The following is a 20,035-nucleotide window of genomic DNA, read 5'->3' as shown; positions in this document are numbered from 1 at the left end:
GGCACATATGTTACTTCATGCTTCAGCCAACTTACAGTTGTCTTTTTGTCGCTGTGTAATTAGTATCGTGGTATAAGATTACGGCAATAAACCAGTGGAAAGAGATAAGGCACTCATGTCGGCAGAGAAGCAGGCAAGCGACTGTTATGTTAAGGAATCATTTAGGTCTGGTATTTGTTATTCTTGTCTTTGAGAACTTGCCGCTCGCAAGCAATATTGTGAGGTACTAGTGTAGTTTTAGAAATAAAGTGTCTGATGTAAATTAGTAATTGAGTAAGGTATCATTTAATCTCATCGTCTACTTTCCGTTGAGCATAACTGTAATATTCCTCTATCACTTGGAACTACTCTCTCATGCTGACAAAAACAAGGGCAAAGCCAAAAGAATACAGATTCATTGTTTTGAGACGACAACATACAAGCAACCTAGTGGGCGATGGAGCTCTGACATGTTATGTAGAGGATAACTATTTGTGACACGTATGTTGATGAAGAAGGTAGAAATCTTTGATAGTTCACTTAAGGATCCCTAGACCAAAATTGGCAAAAATAGCTGCAAATGCACAAATGAAGATTTCATCATAATTTGTACATATCAAAGTTAGATTATCGCTAGGAATCTGTCTAACAAATATCAAAGCTATCAGATAAGTAGTTTTTGAGAAACAAATTTTCTGGCCAAAAATGACAAAAATTGCCACAAAAATACAAAATTGAAGATTTTATCATAATTTGAAGATATCATATTTTGATCATCCCTAGGGACCTGTATACCAAATATCAAAGCTATTAGAAAAGTCTTTTTTGTGCAAAAAATTGTTGACCAAAAATGACAATTGCCTTAAAAATACAAATTTGCATATTTCATCACAATTTGAACAAATCTGAAATAGGTTATCTCTAGAGACATATATCAAAAATATCAAAGCTGCCAGACTGGCAGTTTTGAAGAAGATTTTTAAAGATTTTCTTACCAAAAATGAAAAAAATTGCCTTAAAAATACATACATACATTTCACCATAATTTGAACAAATTTGAAAACATCATCCTGTATACCAAAGAGATCAGCCATTGAGAAAAAGTTTTTTGCCTAAAAATAGCAAAATTAGCTTCAAAAACCACATTTGCCCATTTCATCATAATTCAATTCTCAAAACACACCCTGGTATGATATGTCATCACATGGGAAACTTGTATCGTGATATCATGGGATGCTATTATACAGTATTTTCACTTTGTAATGAAACAACAAGAACAATTAGGTCAGCACTTTATGGTAAAACTGAAATGCAGAACAATGGTTTTGAAAATAATGCTGAAACTTGAAACTAGATAAGCAGCCTTTCACATACAGAAACATTGAAATTGTCACTGGCTTTATATGTATTGTCAAATTCTCTTTAGAACTTATATCTCTCCTGCAAGTAAGTAAAAGATCATTTGAATACGACAATGTCGTTTTGGTGATGTTTTGATGATGATTTTTGTTAATTTCCTGCATGTTTCTGTTTAGATTTGCCACTAAGACTACCTGGTACTTACAAGTAAACATACACAACACTGATTGAAAACATTCAAGCAAATTATCCTCTGAATTGTTCTTAATTGTTAATATGCAAGATATCTCAATTTCTGCGCTTTTTATATAAGCCTTTGTACAAGCATGAAACTCACAAAGACTCCTTTATGGTGAATTATCAGTCACAACAGAGACATACACTTTCTTCTGCAAAAACGTCTCCACCAAAAATCACAAATTTTATGCAAAGCCAACTTTAGGCAGCAGTTCTACCTACAAAAATTTCAAAAGGTTCATGCCTGCTTTGTTAATTGTCCCATATAATTCCATTTTATCTATATCCAATGTTTTCCTATAGATCTAAATATAAATATTAAATGTACCTTATACCTCGAATAAATTGAAAGACATGAAATTCAAAATGGCCCCCATCCCTCTGTTATCTGTATGGGAAAAACAAAATTCTTGATTTTCACAAAACTAAGCCACTGAAAACTTTATTTACTCCAAACGCTTTAAAATGAGCCCCCCCCCTCCCCCCACAAGTGATAGGCAAGGCAGGTATTGTGAAAGTTTGAGAGTCAGAATATCTGTCCCTGAGGACTGTATGTTGTCGTTCGGTACTGTTGCTCTACCACAGCCAGTAGAGAGCTTCCATGGGTGACCCTTATCAGAAGGAGGCAAATCATTTTCAATTTTTCAACTCTCATCCAATTAGAATGACCCACTGGTGTTCTCAACCTTGATATGTTTGCATACATGATGTTGTTTGGAACATTAATTCAATTACACACACTAATATGCCAAATGTCTCACTTTCCACTTTGTACGACAGTAAGCACAATCATTGAACTGAAAACAACAAGTGTATGTCTTAAGAGGAAATGATTCTCAGCTAAAAAAAGTACATGTTGAATGGAAGATCCCTCGCTGCAGGCAAGGTTTGGTACAGCCAGTGACGTATCTTTGTGTCTACTTGAGAATTAAGTTACAGTCTGGTAAATTGAAAGCAATGTCTATTTGAACATAAGGGGTTCAAAGCAAAGCCAAGAAAATTCAAACGACATGTAGGGAGGAAGTTTAGCTCTACTTTGGTTACCATGTACACAAGCTTTCACACTAAATTAGAGCTGTAATTTTGACAAACTCTGAGTCGACTGATGGTACCACATGGTGCAGATTGCTCAAGCAAATAGCACCCAGATTGAGTTCTGCAAAAATCGAAACTGCAAAGAGAATGTTGCAATATCTTTTCCTTTCATTTACTCACCCTTCTACTGCCTATAGTTTTACTTGATTCTTTGATTGACCTGGCTGAAACTAATCAATGTGGGAGAGTGCAGGGGAAAAAGAACCAGAGAAATAGTGTGAAAACTGCCAAATAATAATTATTTTTACACTATGAAATCATGGAACTTGAAAGTTCATATTTTTGTTAAACAATGTTAACACTGACTGATATTAGACTCCAAAAATTATCTGCTATGCATACTTCCTCCTAGCTCAAGTCATTAAGACTGTCAAAAAGCCTTGGTTTTACACATTTCCATTCGACAAAAAATAAATTGTGCTGTTCTGATAACACGGTATTCAAAAATACCGCAATTATACGGTGTTGCTCAAATTTGATCAGAATTGGTACATACCAGTATGGGTTACCAATGATCAACAATAAATGTTGTTTCTATCTGTTCAGTGGAGGAAAATTCTACATTGATGTTATGGCAATGATTTCTGCACAGTACAACCAGAAAAACAACAAGAAATATTTAAACCAGAAAAACAAGAATGACAAAAGTAATTAAGGTCTAACTTTAGGTACTGGAGGTCAACTTTAGCAACATGCATAGCAGAAACAAGCCCCTCTTAGTTTAGTATAAACAGTCTTCCCCCATCTTCTATCTATGGTTGCAGCTGGTCTGTTAATATGTAACAGTTCATAAACAATGACAGGAAATGATTAGATCAGTGGAGTTTGCCTGTTTCTCACTGCCATGCCTCCTGCACATTTGCAGGATTTCACTTTTTCTTACCTCATTTGCACATTTTTGACACTGATGTGTTCATTTGAACAAATTCACATCTCAACCCCTGCATCTACCTGTACACCAAATACTGAGATGGTAGCTTTGGCGGTATGGGAGCCTTTGTGTGTGACGGACATACATCCGCACATACCCACAAATATACAGACATACAGACATGCAAATCAGATGCAAATGACTGATTCAGCTTATACGATAACCTCACATTGGTACACCAAATGTGAGCTAAAAATAGGGTAGGTAGGTAGGCAGGGATTAATTATTCCGGAAAAAGGTATCATAGCATATAAAAGGAATCAAAACATTAAAGGCATCTTCGTTCAAGCAAAAATCAAACCCTAGGTAACGAACACATGATTTTACAGAGTTTTCCTTTCCTTTTCTTTCTTCTGTGTTTACGTAGCTCTAAAAGTCTAGGGTCAGCAGGTAAAAAATAGGGTAGGTTGGGTTTATATGAACAGCACAATTTTTTTGGCCCTACAACTATTGTTTGGGGGATAGGATTAATGGGTATTCTTTGCTGTGTACATGTTTTAATTCTCGTTACCATAAATAACTTTTGTCTTAGGCCGTGTTCAAAAAAAGTGGTGAGGGGGGGGGGGCTGGAGGAATTCAGGGGGGGGATTCGAAAATTTTTGGGGTAGTCGAGGGGGGACTTGAAAGTTTTGCTCTGCCAATAGGGGGGACCTGAAAATATTTTGACTCCCAACATTTTGATGTTGTCCAATGGTTCTAATGTTAGTAATAATTAAACAAAATCTAGAACCGTTGCGTCATATTTTATGTCTTTAATCTCGAAAAAGTCTAAAAATGTATGAATGCCACTAAATTTTCGTAGAACAAGTTGGCCTTGTAATGGGGCAGGAGCTACAACTGTTGATAATTTTTCTATATTTCTATGCAATGTATCAAACACAGTTTCTTGGTGTCTCTCTACAGCATGCTGCTTGAAAAACACAATATTCAGTTTGTCAACAAAGCCCGTTTGTCTAAATATTGGTGATAATTGAATGATGCAAATGCATGGTACGCGTAGGCTGTGTTGGCAAGCTGAATACTGGACAGCTCAAATTGCTGTACAGGGAGTAGAACAAGAACGCAATTGTATAAACTGAACAAAAATATTGTCAAAATAAAAAGTTAATACAACTACTGCCCTGCTACTACATACTGGCAGTGACAGTGATACATGTAGCTCTGACTCTGATGTAGTTTAAGAAGAGTTTCGGTCATAGGACACTCAATTGACAGTGAAACATACATCTACTTGTACACAAGATCCAGCCAGAGAGCAACACATAGAAGACTAGAGGACTAACAATTACCATGGATTTTTGAATTCTGGCATATGAGAACAATCAAATATTAGAGAAAAAAGATGGGGTCACCATACTTGATCTTATACAAATGTATGATGAAAAGTCAGTTTTTCTAAAATCACTTAAAATCAATATATAAAACCATTCATTTAAAGTTCATGCAGTGAATGAAATTTTCACATCTCATTGTACCAATAACACAAAAGTAAACTTTGAACAGTAAAGACTCCAATTTAAATGGAAAAATGTACGACTAAATGGAATCCTTTATTTTTTATCAAATTTGCCATTATTACACCAAAAATTTCTGAGATTAAAACATTAACTTCATGGAATATTTTAACCTTCCAGTATTGTCAATTTTGTAAAACATTTTATAAGTGGCATCTAAGTTGTATATGTCTTGTACTTTTGAAAAAAAAATTTCGGTAGGTCACTGTGCTCATTTTTTCACAATTTGGTTAAACGTAGCTAGGAATACACAATTTTCATACTCTCTCATGACTGTCATTTTGTGTGCTTTTCAGCTGGTGCCATTGAACTGGCCAGAGTTGGATAAACTCAAGTCGGCTTAGACTGAGAAATCCAAAAAGTTCACTGATGCATTTAAAAATGAATCAATTTAAGAACTTGCCCAAGGTATATGGCTCTACAACCTGCTGATAAGAGGTAGTGTTGAACATCTGCGTGCAGAACGACATATTACATGTTTTTTTTACTCTGCGTGCATTCCTAATAAATATGCGGCTATATGGAAATTTTGGGGGGGACTTGAAAATTTTTGAGGGTATTGAGGGGGGACTTGAAAATTTTTGAGGGTATTGAGCGGGGGATCTGAAAAAAAATAAGATTTCAATCGCGATTCCTCCAGCCCTCCCCCCTCTCCATTTTTTTTTAACGCGGCCTTACATGCTAAGAGTCATGATATTGAAATGCATTGTGGGTAAAAAAGTCAACTTCTAACCACAGCAAGAGCTTGAGATTGTGATCTGATAAATACTTTTAATGCAACCGCAATAGTTTTCATGGCAAAAAGTTCTGTTTGTTTGTTTGTTTGTTTGTGAAACTAGCCAAACTTGTGCATCTATTCATCTTTTTAGGCATTACTGGTATGACATTCCTGTGTAACCTAAAATCTTACTTTGACTTCTGTAATCTTATGTTTTCCACTAGTCGAAATCCGCCATGTTAAAAATATGACTGCCAGATATTTTTATGACTAACTTAGGTAGCAAAATTGTATTTTAAGGTACTGAGAGTTATCAAGCGTCCCTCTGTGAGAGAAAAAGTTAGAAATTCCGTTAAAGTTACAAAAGCAAGCCATTCGTTTGGGATGTTGGGCCAAATGGGACCAAGAAACCAGTCCACTGTTCAAAAGATTGGGACTGCGTCTACTATTAAAGTGATCGCTTAAAATATCACAAAGGTTTCCAGATGTTCCAAATTGTCAATGGCACATGTCCAAAATATGTGCAGAATCTTTTTCAACCTGCTAACGTCCACTCGTCAAGGTCAATGCGCTCAACTTCAATGAACAATTTGTATTTGCCAAAAATTAGGACAGAAATTATGAGGAAAAGTCTGTCTTATTCAGGTGCTCTTTTTTGGAACGACCTCCCTTTGTCTTTAAAAAATAGCCCAAACCTTAAGTCTTTCAAGTCACATTTTTATAAAAGTCTTACATTGATCAGCTGTAAGGTGTACTTTGCTTCTGCTTTGTTGTTGTGTTTGCTGTTTTTCTCATGTACATTATCTTGTACATTGTTGTTGTTTGTTTTGATACTTTAATTGTATTTTTAACATGGTGATTTTTTTATCGTCAACCTTGTGGAAGATCGGCCTTATTGGCTGAACAAGTTATCGACAGTAAATAAAGTTTAATAATAATAATAATAAATGTTACGTCTGCATTGCTGGCTCTACATTTCAATAGTTGAAATAGTACACGGATATGTCAGCAAAGGATTTTAAATAGTGTGGTCTCATACTTTTATGACACACATATTGAAAGATATTTAAACAATTATAAATTATAGTTAGTGTTTGGCGTCGGCAGGTAATTACCTATATAGTGTAGCCATAAACAAAATGACAAAAGAGCTACTTTTGTACAGATATCAAGCATGACAGACCAATTCAGAGTTGTCTTGACCTTCGACATTATATTGCTAAGCAACCGCTGACACATTTTAACAGCAAAGCAAACAGTGTTCTACTTAAAACTGGCTTAGTCTGGACAGAGTCTCACTTTAATAAATCAGTACGGTGTTGAATTTACATTAAAAAAATTATTATCCAACTGATGGGGAACAAGTTGCTATCAGCTAGAACATGCTGAAAAACCTACCGTAAAGAGTGGTGGCACGTACAGATATAGACAATTAAAGGAAATGCACCCTCTCCCCCAGGCACTAGCACTTTGCTACTCAAATATTCATTAAAAAGACAAAATTATCATACCATCTCTCTAGCGCTAAATTCTGAATAGTCTACACTCACTGCCTCAGGGTGTTCAGTAAAGATCGAACTCCTAATTCTTGTAAGCATTTACAAGCTTTGTAAGACAGACTTGTTCAGAGAAATTTATATGACCTGATGTCATGACTGCTCTGGTCACCCGGACTATCCACTGCCCTATGTAAACATTTCAGTCATTGTTTACTTCTACTGACAATGCATTTCTATCTTGATATGAGTTACACTTTGCCTCACAATGTATGGATAAATCATTGTCTGGTGATTATGTGATAAGATCTCATGAAGTGTACTGAATTTAATGATTAATCATGCACATGAGCCACAATATTTCCCCCTTTTTTCTCCGCTGTACTCTGTTATTTCTGTGCATGTGATCATTTGTACAGTGGCAATCGTTCACTTGCCTGCTAAAATGGGAAAACATAGTTCATTTTTTTCATCCAATTATCAAAATTAGTCCTCTGAGCACCAAAGTCAATTTTTGTCACATTAAATCGCCCAAGTAAATTTTTTTTCAGATTTTTGCCAAAACTTTCATAAAAAACTGTAGCCAATGAAATTGTATGTCCATTTAGTTCAAAATTATCAAACAATGACAGAAAAATTCATAAAATGAATAAAAGTTTGTAAAATTTTGTACTCAAACTTTGGTGGGAAAAAATTACAGCATTCAAAGGGTTAAGACTATGACCATGATCGTGACACATAGCACCTATTAGTTCCCAACGACACAGAATTCAAATATCTGCTGCTTAAGAAATCAAGTGTCAATAGTTCCCAAGATGTAAGAAAAAGATTTACAATACAGTGATAAGTACCCTTACAAGCAGAATGTTTTATCAAATCTCTTAGTTTTCAACTTCTATTGTTTCTCTGACATTGGTTATCACAATATTCGGTACAAAAAACTTTCTTGAATTTGTTAAATGAATGGAAATTTATCTTTTGCTGCTTTGAGAAATAATTGGATTCCTTTGACTCCAAATTCATGCTGAACAATAAATTCTCAACTTTAACCTAATAACAATTTTCAAACAATAACTCTTTTAGCAATGAGGTAATTAGTCTGACAGGAGACCTAAATGTGGAGCAGACCACAGCACTCAATATTTACATTGCTAAACTATTTTTCCTTTATCAATTTACACCTTAGCTATAAAAAACATCATAAAAAGTATAATGTGGGAGCAATGGGCTACTTCTTCAATATCAATGGTTTCCTTTATGGCATACATATATCCAGTGATTGCAGTGAATTTTCAAAGTAAAACTTTTCTTAGTTATTTTCCAATTTGCAAGCATGGTGCCGTTAAATGAACATTCCCAGAGGAACACCCTGTCATGGGTACCAGGAAATTCAATCATGGTGAAATACTAGTGTTCCTAAAGTGTGTTGATTGCCTAGCAAAAAATCAAAGATTTACAATGGATTTATTGAGATTAGAGGGACCTTGAATAAAGAATTGCACTGATGTAATTGTGGCGGATTGAAGTTTATTGTGTGTTTTAAGTATTGTGTACCTCAAAAGTAAAGACTTAAAGAAACTTTAAATCCTTCCCTTTCGAAACCACAAATAAAAATCAGGGGGTCACAGTGTAAAATTTGGTACTAGAGTAACAAATCATCCTCTGGCAGTATTTCCTGAACCTTGAACTTCAAAATGGCTGCCATACCTGTGTTAACTCTATGGGAAAAAATACAATTTTGATTTTCAGAAAAAACATGCAGGTGAAAACTTTTTTCATTTATTCCATGAGCTTCAAAACAAGCCCCTAAAATGTATTTCCAAAGTTTGAGAGTCCAAATATCTGCCCCCTGGGCATAATCTACCTTAAATCAGGGACTATGGGAGGGTCAGCAATTATCAGTATAAAAATGTAGAATGAAGACAAGGGTTGCAGTAGCGTGGGTAAATTAGGTGCAGAGTAGTGATCTACCTTTAAAAAATACTAATAAAGACTACAGACCAACAAGAAGCCTGATCTAATGCTTTAAAAAGACGCAGACTTAATAATATAGCTTACAAATGTTGTGACTTGTTTAAGTTGTTAGAGTGACCTGCTATGACCGGCACCCTGGTAAAAATGAATTGAACTGCCAATGCTGAAATCTTGATTGGCAAAACTGTCATAGAACAACTGCTCCTATTTCATTTCACCTTGTGATTATTGATCCTTGAAGTTGATGTGCAATGAATGCATGGTCATGCCATAATAGCATACTGCAGATTCAGGATTTCGCATTTTGCATTGCTGCCCTATGCTATTATCAAAAATATACATTTACCTGATACTTGAAATTACAAAAAACTTACACATGCAATCTTTTTACATGTAAGGTGCGGTATTTGTTTTACCACACATCCCTCTACTTGTGAAATGTACCCTTTCACACATATTATGCAATATTGTACCTCTTGGAACAACTGTCAAGAATATACAATAAAAAAGCTTGGAATGACTTGATAGTCCATTGGTAAACAATTTCAGACGAATGAATGTATCTTGAATATGAGACAGTCATTGGATTTGCATGCTCCATTTGCATTAATACATTTTCCATAATCAAACACATTTCTATAGGAAATCAAGCTTGATTGCAATGAGAGTGACATGAAACATTCCAACCACGATGGACAGAGATGACATCAATGCATTGGCAGCAAATATATCATAAGGAGGTTGTAGGTACAGAGGTAATTTTGCTCATACCATACTATCAGGGAAGGGAAAGTGGGCAGTTTTCCATCATCAGGCAAGGATTACCAGTATAGTTTTTCTCTTTCTCCTCTGAGCAAATCAAGAAAAAAGTTCAGCAAATGGACAGGAGTAGAATTCAGTTGTTTGTGGAAGTTTGTCAATGGGACAAAAAAATTGTTTGGTAAGGAGAGGGTATTGAGGAGCTAAAAGATGTAGTTACAGCATAGACAGTGGAGGGGGGAAGACCTCCACTGTCTATGGTTACAGATATGATAATTTTATGTCAGCTGTGCGCATAGCAAGTTCTATCATATTTTTTTCAAACAAACCTGAAAAAGGATGGTGTAGATCAACACATGATGGTTAAAAAAAACACTTTTCTCTTTTTTTAGCGCATACATTGTAAAGAATTCGGAACAGGGATTATGCAGTTCCACTGTACAGCCCAAACTCATTTGTTCAACAAAAGATTTACCGACTGGTATAGGTACAATCAGGTCAGGACATGTGAACATGCAACTCAATCTCCAATTTACACAATGTAAATTACACAATGCTTTCATCTAAAGGTTCGTCTTTTTTTTTATAACAACAATGGCACAGACACAGGTGACCTTTGGAAGTATCCGACAATCTCAAGCCTTGAATTGATAGCTCCCATAGATGCATCATACAATATCATGTACTAATTTTTCCGAACAGTTCACAAAAGCACCCAAGACCTATAGTTCTCAGGTCAGCACACGCTGGAAAACATGTCATAGAAAGAGACAACATTTGTAGTTCAACCTAAAAATCCGTATTTACACCTTCATATTCAACTTTAAAATGATACTGTAACAATAATTATTATCCTTGTGTCATCTAAATATTGTACTTGATTGAATCGTTTGTTGGAAAAAGGATCTCATTCGAACAGCATATCTTTCTGGTCTGTTCTCAGGTGCAGCCAACGGAGCTGTTCATTGAAAAAGCTATTCCAGGAGCAATTTTGAGGGCAGGGGAAATTTTAATTTTGCTCGGGCAAGGGACATGTTTTTAGCTGGCAGGGGAGAAAATTTTAGTTTTTTTGTAGGGCAGGGCGGATATCGGTTGATTGTCCTGGGGACAGTGCTTGGCGAAAAACTTTTTGAGGGGAATTGTTTCCAGGCCAGGGGAAATTGGCAAGTTTTTTCGCCACAGGGCAGGGGAGCTTCAAAAATTCACAGTGGGGAGGGGAAACAGGCAAAAATAAGTGGAGAGTGGGTAAAAATGAAGTTTGAGATCGGGAGGGTAAGTCGAAAAATTTTCTTTGGGAGGGCAAATTATGAACAGCTAATTAATTACCCTCTTGACTTAAAATTAGTCAATTCACATTACTTGTCATGTACAATATATCTTATCTTAGTAAAGACCTTTTTAAAAGTGCATTGTTCGTTGGCTGCACCTGTGTTCTCCTCTCTGTTTCTGTGTCATTTGTAATAGCTACACACTGAGTACAAGACCTACTAACCAGGAAATAAACTTCACTAGTTTCAACCTCACCCTAGTAAGACTGTCGCAATCAACATGCAGTGAAACATGAGTGACCTTCACAAAAGCTTTGTTTGGTCAAAGACTGGTTTACCTTTCCCCTGAGTTACACCCAAAATGGTTCAATGCATATGAGCTGACAATCAGTCATCCAATGACAGCTCAAATTAACTAGGCTTGGTGGAAATTACTAAATGGTGCAATCATCTTATAATGATAGCACCACTAATACTACGTTCACATTCACAAAATTTGGATCGGACCTGGACCAGGTTAAAATAATCCTCTTTGGGGAGAAGACTTAGTGTTCACATTTCACAGGATCCAGGACCGGTCCAGGGTCGCCACTTGTGACCTTTGATCTGTACAGAGTTCAAAATGGCAGACACTGACATCAGAACGGGTTTTCGACCGTTTTGATTTTCCTTTGGTTTTTATGCGCAAAAAGAGTAATCTGACTGCTAACTGACATTTGAACCAGCCGAGACATCTCCAGTATCTCTTGGATGAACTTACAAGGCAGAATTGGACTTGCAGACGTAGACAGTGTAGAAATAACCAGTACACAGTGTTTCTGACATCTTTGTTAACTAATGCCTGTATTACAAGTAATGTTAATCGCATGACGTGTTCCCACTTGTGGTGCAAAACCTGTCGGGAAGATATTGTTTTGAAGACATGAGATGATACAGAGTGGAATGTGGCGTAATCTGGGACCAAGGTCGGCCCAATGTGTTCAGACATGCTATTTGGGCAAGACCAAAAGTTTGGGGAGGTCCTGGGCCCCCTTCTTGCCCCATCCAAACTAGGCCGGCCATGGCCCAACCTAGCACATCCACATTGACAATTTTGAGTTGACTCAAAACCTTGGGGCAGCCCAGGACCAACGCAAACTACTCAATGAGAACATGACAAGAAAGTAAAGGAGGCTCTGTTTCTGTTTAATGTTGACTTTCCTCAACTATTTGTCCATGTGTTGCAAAATACCATGAAAACAAACTTTATCCTTAAGAAAACAGGCCCATTGCTAATAGGCACTAGCCAAAAAAGACTAGGCCCTTGTCCTAGCCAGGTTCGTGGCCGACCAAAAAAACAGGTGTGAACGGTTCTGGCCGGCCACTGTCCGGACAATTTCTGTCCTAGTCGAGAGGGGTGGTTTGTGGCCCACCCAGGCGTCTGGCCGAGCAGTAAACAGCGTATGTGATTGCGTTTTGTCCGACTCAGGTCCCAGTTGACGCCCTCTGTAGTTGACATGCAGTGTAGTCTTTGACCTATTCGACGATTCAGTATCATTTTAGACATGGCGAGTCGAGGAGTCAACTGGGCTACGGAAGAAATCAAGTGTCTTGTAGGCATTTAGAACGAAGATATGGTGAAAAATCTGATGGACGGCACGTCAAGGGATCGAATAGCCTACAATATCATCTCACAGCGTTTGTCAGAGCATGGGATTGATCGTAGCCCAGATCAATGCAAACGTAAGATGAAACATTTGAAGTCCGAATTCAAAAAAGTTTCTGATAATAATAGGACAAGCGGTCGGGGAAGAAAGACCTTTATGTTTTACGAAGAACTTAGCCAGATTATGGGCAGCAGACCTGCAGTAAATCCCGCTACAGGCTCGGTTGTGGACAGTTGCAGTTTAGGCGAAGACGTAATGTGAACGCGGACAAAAGATTAGTTTATCTTCTCATGTTCTGCCGGATTAGTTCTGGCCGGCCCTGGGCCTAGATGTGAGCCCCATAAATATTTCTACACCTGTATGGTAAATATATTTTAAAATACAAGAAACACGGGTACAATCAGAAGACTAAATTTAAATGTCAATAAGGAAATCACCTTCTGAGAAATGACCTACGATGCAAACTGAGGAAAACGAAGACAAAAATACGCAAAGATCAAAATTATTTTAACAAATACAACCGTATTACAACTATCTGTTTCTTGTATATTGGTGGGTAGATTTTCATGCAAAATGAAGAAAATCATACACCTTTTAACATACCAAGTCAAAACCAGGTCTTTCCTATATCCTGAAAAGGAAATCAAACAAAAACTGAACATATTCTGTGTTTCTTTTTTGTCCGGGCAGGAGAGGGTAGGTTTTGTGAAAATTTGACGATTGCGCAAACAAAACGTTTATTTAAGTTGCCTTACAAGCTAATTTTAAAACCAGGTGAACAAGTATAGCCCTGTTTACAATTCCACATGGGTAATCCCTGTGAACCTACAAACAAACAAGATATTAAAACTTTATACAAAAAATCTCAAACCAAAAGTTTGATGGTACTGGATAATTTATTTCAGGAACGAAGGACTTTCACAGGTGACAAAATCTACTAAATGATAGAAACACACAATACAACATTTTTAAAAAATCTATGTGTGAAAAAGGTTTGAATTTACGTTTGAAATTTGAAACTGTGACTCGATGGAGAAAAAATTAGGAGCAGAGTAGCCAAGGACATTCTCTTCATTGTTGTATGTCCTCGTAACACAGTGTGTGCCCTAATTCCGAAATATAAAGTATCGTGTAACTTTAAGAGACAAATTGGACTTCATCATATACTCAGTAAATTTTTAATTGTAAGTTCCCACTTCACTGAAACAAAAAACACGATACACTTCCTGTAAAATGGTTCCCAGGTCCCGGGATTGGCTCCGACCAACAAAATACACAAAAAAAAGAATTTCTCTCATTTTGCAAGACTTACCGGAGTTAAATGTTTGGAGTCTGCAAGTTAGGAAGGAACGAGGTAAGTTAGATTTGACGAAGATGAAGTTTTACCGGGACAGATAATGGTTTACTGTAACATAAAAATAGCAATTCGCGGTCGTTAACAACTGTGTACACTCTTTAATGCTTTAACGACCTCGCAAGCCGGGCTCACAAGCAGGATCTTGTTGATCAATTAAACTCAGTTTATACATAGACAGTGTCTATGGTTTATACAACATATCCTCTCTGGGGCTTCTGCCTATTACGCGAGGAATTACTGTAACAGTTGTTTTCTTTTTGTACCTAGCAAAAAATGGAGAAATTTCTGTTCTATTAACATTTTGAATTTTCCCGGAAAGTTATTGTCTTCTTGTTTCTCAGTCGATGGGGTTTTTCCAAAAGTCACGCAATTGTCAAACAGAAGTATCCGTCATCACTCTGTTCCGCTCTTGAAGTTTGCTGCCTACGCGATTTCGGTTAGAGGCGGCGCAGTGCAGCCGACGGCTGAACACTCGACTGGCAGCTAGCTCAGTACTTATCGGAGTGGAGGGATGGATTGTTCAGAGCATATTGGCAACAACGTAACTTGTATTTGTGTTCGGAGGGAAATTAATGCTCTCCGTAGAAAGGGTGTGTAAAGTTTGTCACATCATACGAGAATAAAGAAATGCGAACTACGCATTTTCCGACAAAATGCACAGCAGAACTTTCCTAATTGGTATAAATTTATCCCTAACCCAAAAGGATAAAATTTACTACCTCAGTACAATCAAATACTAGGGTAGGAGGGCGGTTAGTATAACTATAAGCGATGCGAATAAAGTAGATGCACCTCAGTCTGTGAAACTAAAGAAAAACGTACATTTGACAGGTTGTTGGTTGTTGCCCGTCAAAAAAGACAAGCCAGACTGGTCGTATACTGTTGCCTCTCAACCTGATGTACTACCTGTCAAATCAACTCAACCAAATCAGTTTTGTCCTTATTTCAACTCTGAGCAGCAGATGTTTGCCACAACCTACAATTCACTGTAACATATCATATTTCATTTTCATCATCATCTATCATCATCATCTTCTCCTTCTTGTTCTTCATCAATAACGACATCAACGATAAAATTTGGAACGCATATGAAAAGTATTCTCTTGTTCGCTACTTCGTTTGGTATACAAGTTAACTTCTCTGATATGCATTCACAAAGAACAAATTAGCGGTATCTGGATTTACCGACTGACCAACACAACAGGTAGGCAACATCCATGGCGCCTAGGCTGTACACTAATATTCATTAGGGTTACGGGCGTAAGCTACAGTAAAATAACTTACCATGGTTTGGAGATAGCGTTGGCGCAACTTGTGATTGTACAGACTGGAAAACCATCGTAAATATAATAAAAGGCAGTGTTGGTACAAAATCTCGATGATAAACAGGCGATGATCCTCTTCTGTACGCCATCTTGGATTGTGATGTGAAAGTTCAGTTGCGGGCGTCGCTCGATCGTACGCAGATAGAAATACAAAAAGTGAACGTAACTGTGTGCCTTCTTCTGTGAACGATATGGCCACAGAACGCGTCCTCGTATGCTCTGTCGGGCCTCGGGAATCGAGTCGTTGCCACGGTCAGTTCTTCTGTTTGAACAGTCCTACAGCATCAAGAGTGTGCCTTGGGTCTTGACCATGTATGCTCATTCCGGAATTGTGGACATTCTGAGCAAAGCTTGGCATATTAAAGTGCGCGCAATAAATAACAATGATCTAATTGTGTCCAATATACTTATTTACGAAACACGAGTACGAACTGTTTAAAACAACAGAGACGTAGACCAGCACACAGGACGAATGGCAACGCTATATTTTCTTAAGAACTTCCTGGTCGCACTCAGTATCGGGTGAAGACCAATCAACACTTTACACAGGTCGTGAGCAAAGCATATGTGAAAGTTCAGAGCAAACATGATATGGGGCAGTAATCCATGTAATTTAATACACGTAATACTAATAGGATTGTAACATTTGTGAAAGCGGCTTGCAAACCTCAAATGAATAAATTATTGGACATCAGACATCACATGGAAACGCGTGCGTATTTAGTGAAATTATAGCCATCCTTCCCCACGTCCGCTGTCGTGTCGCCTGTCTACGTCTGTCTTTTGTTATGTTAATAAACGGCAGGGCAGGTCTCATATATCTTTTTTAGGGATCGTCTCCAAAGAACGTATTGATTGATTACTGAGCATAGTCTAGATTGAAACTCAAGCTTTCGGGATACACCCATGTAAATGTATCTTTTGAAGGAATAGTGTACCTAAAAAGTAAGTAATAATTTTATTTTTATTCCATCTGTTTTCATGTACTTGCATAACTTTTCTAGCGAGGACTCGCTGATCCGCTGAGAGAAAACATAAGGGGCAAAAAGAATGCTGTCCAAAATCTGAGTAAACAAACGTTGGGTCTATCTGTACTGACATGTAATATGTTAATGCATAAGATTGCATATAAGATTGTAATTAAATGTCAACTGCTGCACAGGTCAAAGTGCCTTTCTACCACAACAAGTTCACTGAACCGAAGCTGATTGAGATAACGCGCAGGCCTAGAGATGGAAACGTTTCCGCCTTGCTTGTTCGTCAGGCTGCGTTCACAAAAATGGTTAAGGGGGCTGGAAGAATCGGAATTGAATTTTTTTTTCAGATACCCCTCAATACCCTCAAAAAATGTTCAAGTCTCCCCCGTCTATGTGATCGAAATTTTTCAAGTCCCCCAATTATCATACAGCCGTACAAGATAACTTACTGAGGAATGCGCGCAGAGTAAAAATAAACACGTATTGCGTAGTTCTGTTCGCAGGTGTTCGAAATACCTCTTATCAACAGGTTGTAGAGCCATATTCCTAAATTTACTGTTTATATTGATTCATTTTTAAATGCATCAGTGGACTTTTTGGATTTATCAAGCCGAATTGAGTTTATCCAACCCTTCCCATGTCAATGGCACAATGTGAAAAACAAACAATATGACAATCATGAAAGAGTATGCAAATTGTTAATTCCTGGCTACATTTGCCAAATTGCGAAAAACCGAGCACAGTGACCTACCGAAAACATTTTTTTTTCAAAAGTACATGACATATACAACTTAGATGCTACTTAAATGTTTTACAAAATTGACAATACTGAAAGGTTAAAATATTCCATCAAACAAACGTTTTAACCTCAAAAATTTTGGGTGTAATAATGGCAAATTTGGTAAAAAAAAATCACTAAATCACACATTTTTAAAATTTAAATCAAAGTCTTTACTGTTGAGAGTTTTACTTTTGTGTTATTGTACAATGAGATGTGAAAATATCATAAACTGCGTGAACATGAAATGAATGGTTTTATAAATTAATTTAAAGTGATTTTCGAGAAAACTATGACTTGTCATGGTATACATTTGTAGAAAATCAAGCATGGTGACCCATCTATTTTCTCTGATATTTGATTATTCTCATATGCAGAATCGAAAATCCCTGGTAACTATTAATTCTCCTAGTCTTTCATTTGTTGCTCTCTAGTCTGATCTTATGTATAGCATGTTTCGCTGTCAATTTAGCGTCCTATGACCCAAACTCTCCTTCAACTACATCAGAGTCAGACTACATACATCACCGTCATTGCCATACCAGGGACAGTGAGACTGTGCGTAGGCAGGGCTGTAGCTGTATGAACTTATATTTTGACAATATTTTTGTTCAGTTTATACAACTGCGTTCTTGTTCTACTCCCTACAGCATGTTTAGCTGTCCAGTATTCAGCTTGCCAACACAGCCTGTGTATGTTTACCGTGCATTTGTCCCATTGACAAATAACTTTCAGTCTTGACTCTTATTCAGTTATCACCAATATTTAGATCTACAGGCTTTGTTGACAAACTGAATATTGTGTGTTTCAGCATGCTTTAGAGAGATACCAAGAAACTGTATTTGATACATTGCATAGAAATATAGAAAAAAATTATTACAAGGTCAACTTAGCTTGTTGTTTTAAGAAATTTAAGGCATTCATAGATTTTTTAGATTTTTGTCGAGATTAACGTCATAAAATGCGACAAAATGGTTCTAGATTTTGTTTAATTATTCCTAACATTAGAACCATTGGGAGCCCTGAAGGCAGAGCAAAACTTTCAAGTCCCCTTCGACCACCCCAGAATTTTCGAATCCCCCTGGATATTCCTTCAGCCCCCCACCCCTCATTTTTTTGGTGAACGCAGCAGTACTGTCCTCATTAGCCTAAAAGTCGCCTGCCACAGAAGCAGAATTGCTAAAAGCAAACCCTGAAACGTCGCCAACTCGACATCTGCTCACATTCCCCGGTGTAATACATGTACCCTTTATAGAAAGGATATACACATATGTACTTCGCTGTTACACCCACACCCGCCCCTGTTTTCGCCTGATGTAGACTTTTACCTGGGAAAGTTGACCAGTGTTTTTGCTTCAGGCAAGTTTTGGCCATTGTGTTGAAAATTAAAGTTTCTAACGCTATTACATTGGCCAACATACATCTTTATGATCCCCGATCTAAATCGCAGAATTTTAATGTGCCTTGTTGTTCGAACTGTACTGGACCGGGGTACATCTGTACCCAAGTCGGCGGTGAGTGCACCCCAGCCCTTCCCCGGTCAGATTTCCGAAGACTAAGCTTACACCATAAACTTTCCAGCAATACAAATTTGTTTTCGTGTGAGCTTGGAAATGTGCGTACAGCCCCTTCAATTTCTGCAGCGTCACTACATTGCAGCGGGTACTGCGACGGGGAAGTCCCGCGCAGCTTATAATTAGCGTGGGCAGGCAATACGGTCGTATAATGTTACTTACGGGACTACGGTTGAATTACAATAAAAGTTTCAGGGAACAATAAATAACTGGAAAAAAAAGATTACCGAAAAAAAATAAATAAATACAGTTATCGTAAAGTTGCACTATTTCCTAGCCATTGTTTATTGTGTATGTTGTTTAAAGTGAATCTATATGCGGAAGTGTGAATATACAGAGAGAGAGAGAGAGAGAGAGAGAGAGAGAGAGAGAGTATGGAGACAGGCAGAAGACAGACAGACAGTCAGTCAAATAGAAGGACCATATCGGTCCGAATCGTCTAATTCTGGATTTTATGGCGTTGTAAACACATGTGTTTTGTGTATACTATCTTTTGTATAGCTAGGATTACCACAGTTGTCAGGGTTGTCATGAGACCACCACATTACCTTGCTTCAGTTCAAAACTTTGTCTAAATAAATATTCCAATTTCCCCTAAAACGCCTAAATTAGAACGGCCACGACCGTTGAAGAGATATAGCAGTACTGAAGCAGAGAATTTTAATGATTCAATGCGTGTCAATAAAATAATAGCGTGGCGGTAATCCATCAGAAAGTAAGAAGTTAATAACGAATCCTACTAATTACCTATTCACTCTCATTTTACTATAACAGTTCGTTTTTTTATGGATGATAAATAATATCAGCCTAAAACTAGTATGAAGATCGGAGACATTTTAGCCTAAACGTCTGCTTTAGAGCTTAATTACATAATTAACACATGTTATGTTTATATTTACAGCCCGTCTGCCACTCCCCCGCACCTACGGTTTGCTCCGACTTCACGGCCCTGACGTATAGACTGTCATGAAAACAGTATTACCTACTACAGTATTACATTTTGCGGGGGTAGTGTTGCTCTTTGATGCTCTAACATGCATCGATATTA

The 20,035-nt window shown here is 37.3% G+C and overlaps 1 protein-coding gene across 2 annotated transcripts in view; it reads right to left on the bottom strand.

Annotated features, from left to right (window-relative positions):
* LOC139140819 (scavenger receptor cysteine-rich domain-containing protein DMBT1-like) overlaps window positions 1-16,234 on the bottom strand; it is a 92,084-nt gene extending 75,850 nt beyond the window's left edge. For both annotated transcript variants that reach the window (XM_070710252.1, XM_070710253.1), the window contains exon 1: window positions 15,618-16,234. In XM_070710252.1, coding sequence (XP_070566353.1) covers window positions 15,618-15,747 — 130 coding nt within the window. In that variant the 5' untranslated portion in view covers window positions 15,748-16,234. The remainder of the gene's footprint in view (window positions 1-15,617) is intronic.
* Window positions 16,235-20,035: the final 3,801 nt, after the last annotated feature.

The sequence above is a fragment of the Ptychodera flava genome, chromosome 9, assembly GCF_041260155.1.
Source record: "Ptychodera flava strain L36383 chromosome 9, AS_Pfla_20210202, whole genome shotgun sequence".
Lineage (NCBI taxonomy): Eukaryota > Metazoa > Hemichordata > Enteropneusta > Ptychoderidae > Ptychodera > Ptychodera flava.
This window is presented reverse-complemented; position numbering and strand designations above follow the sequence as displayed.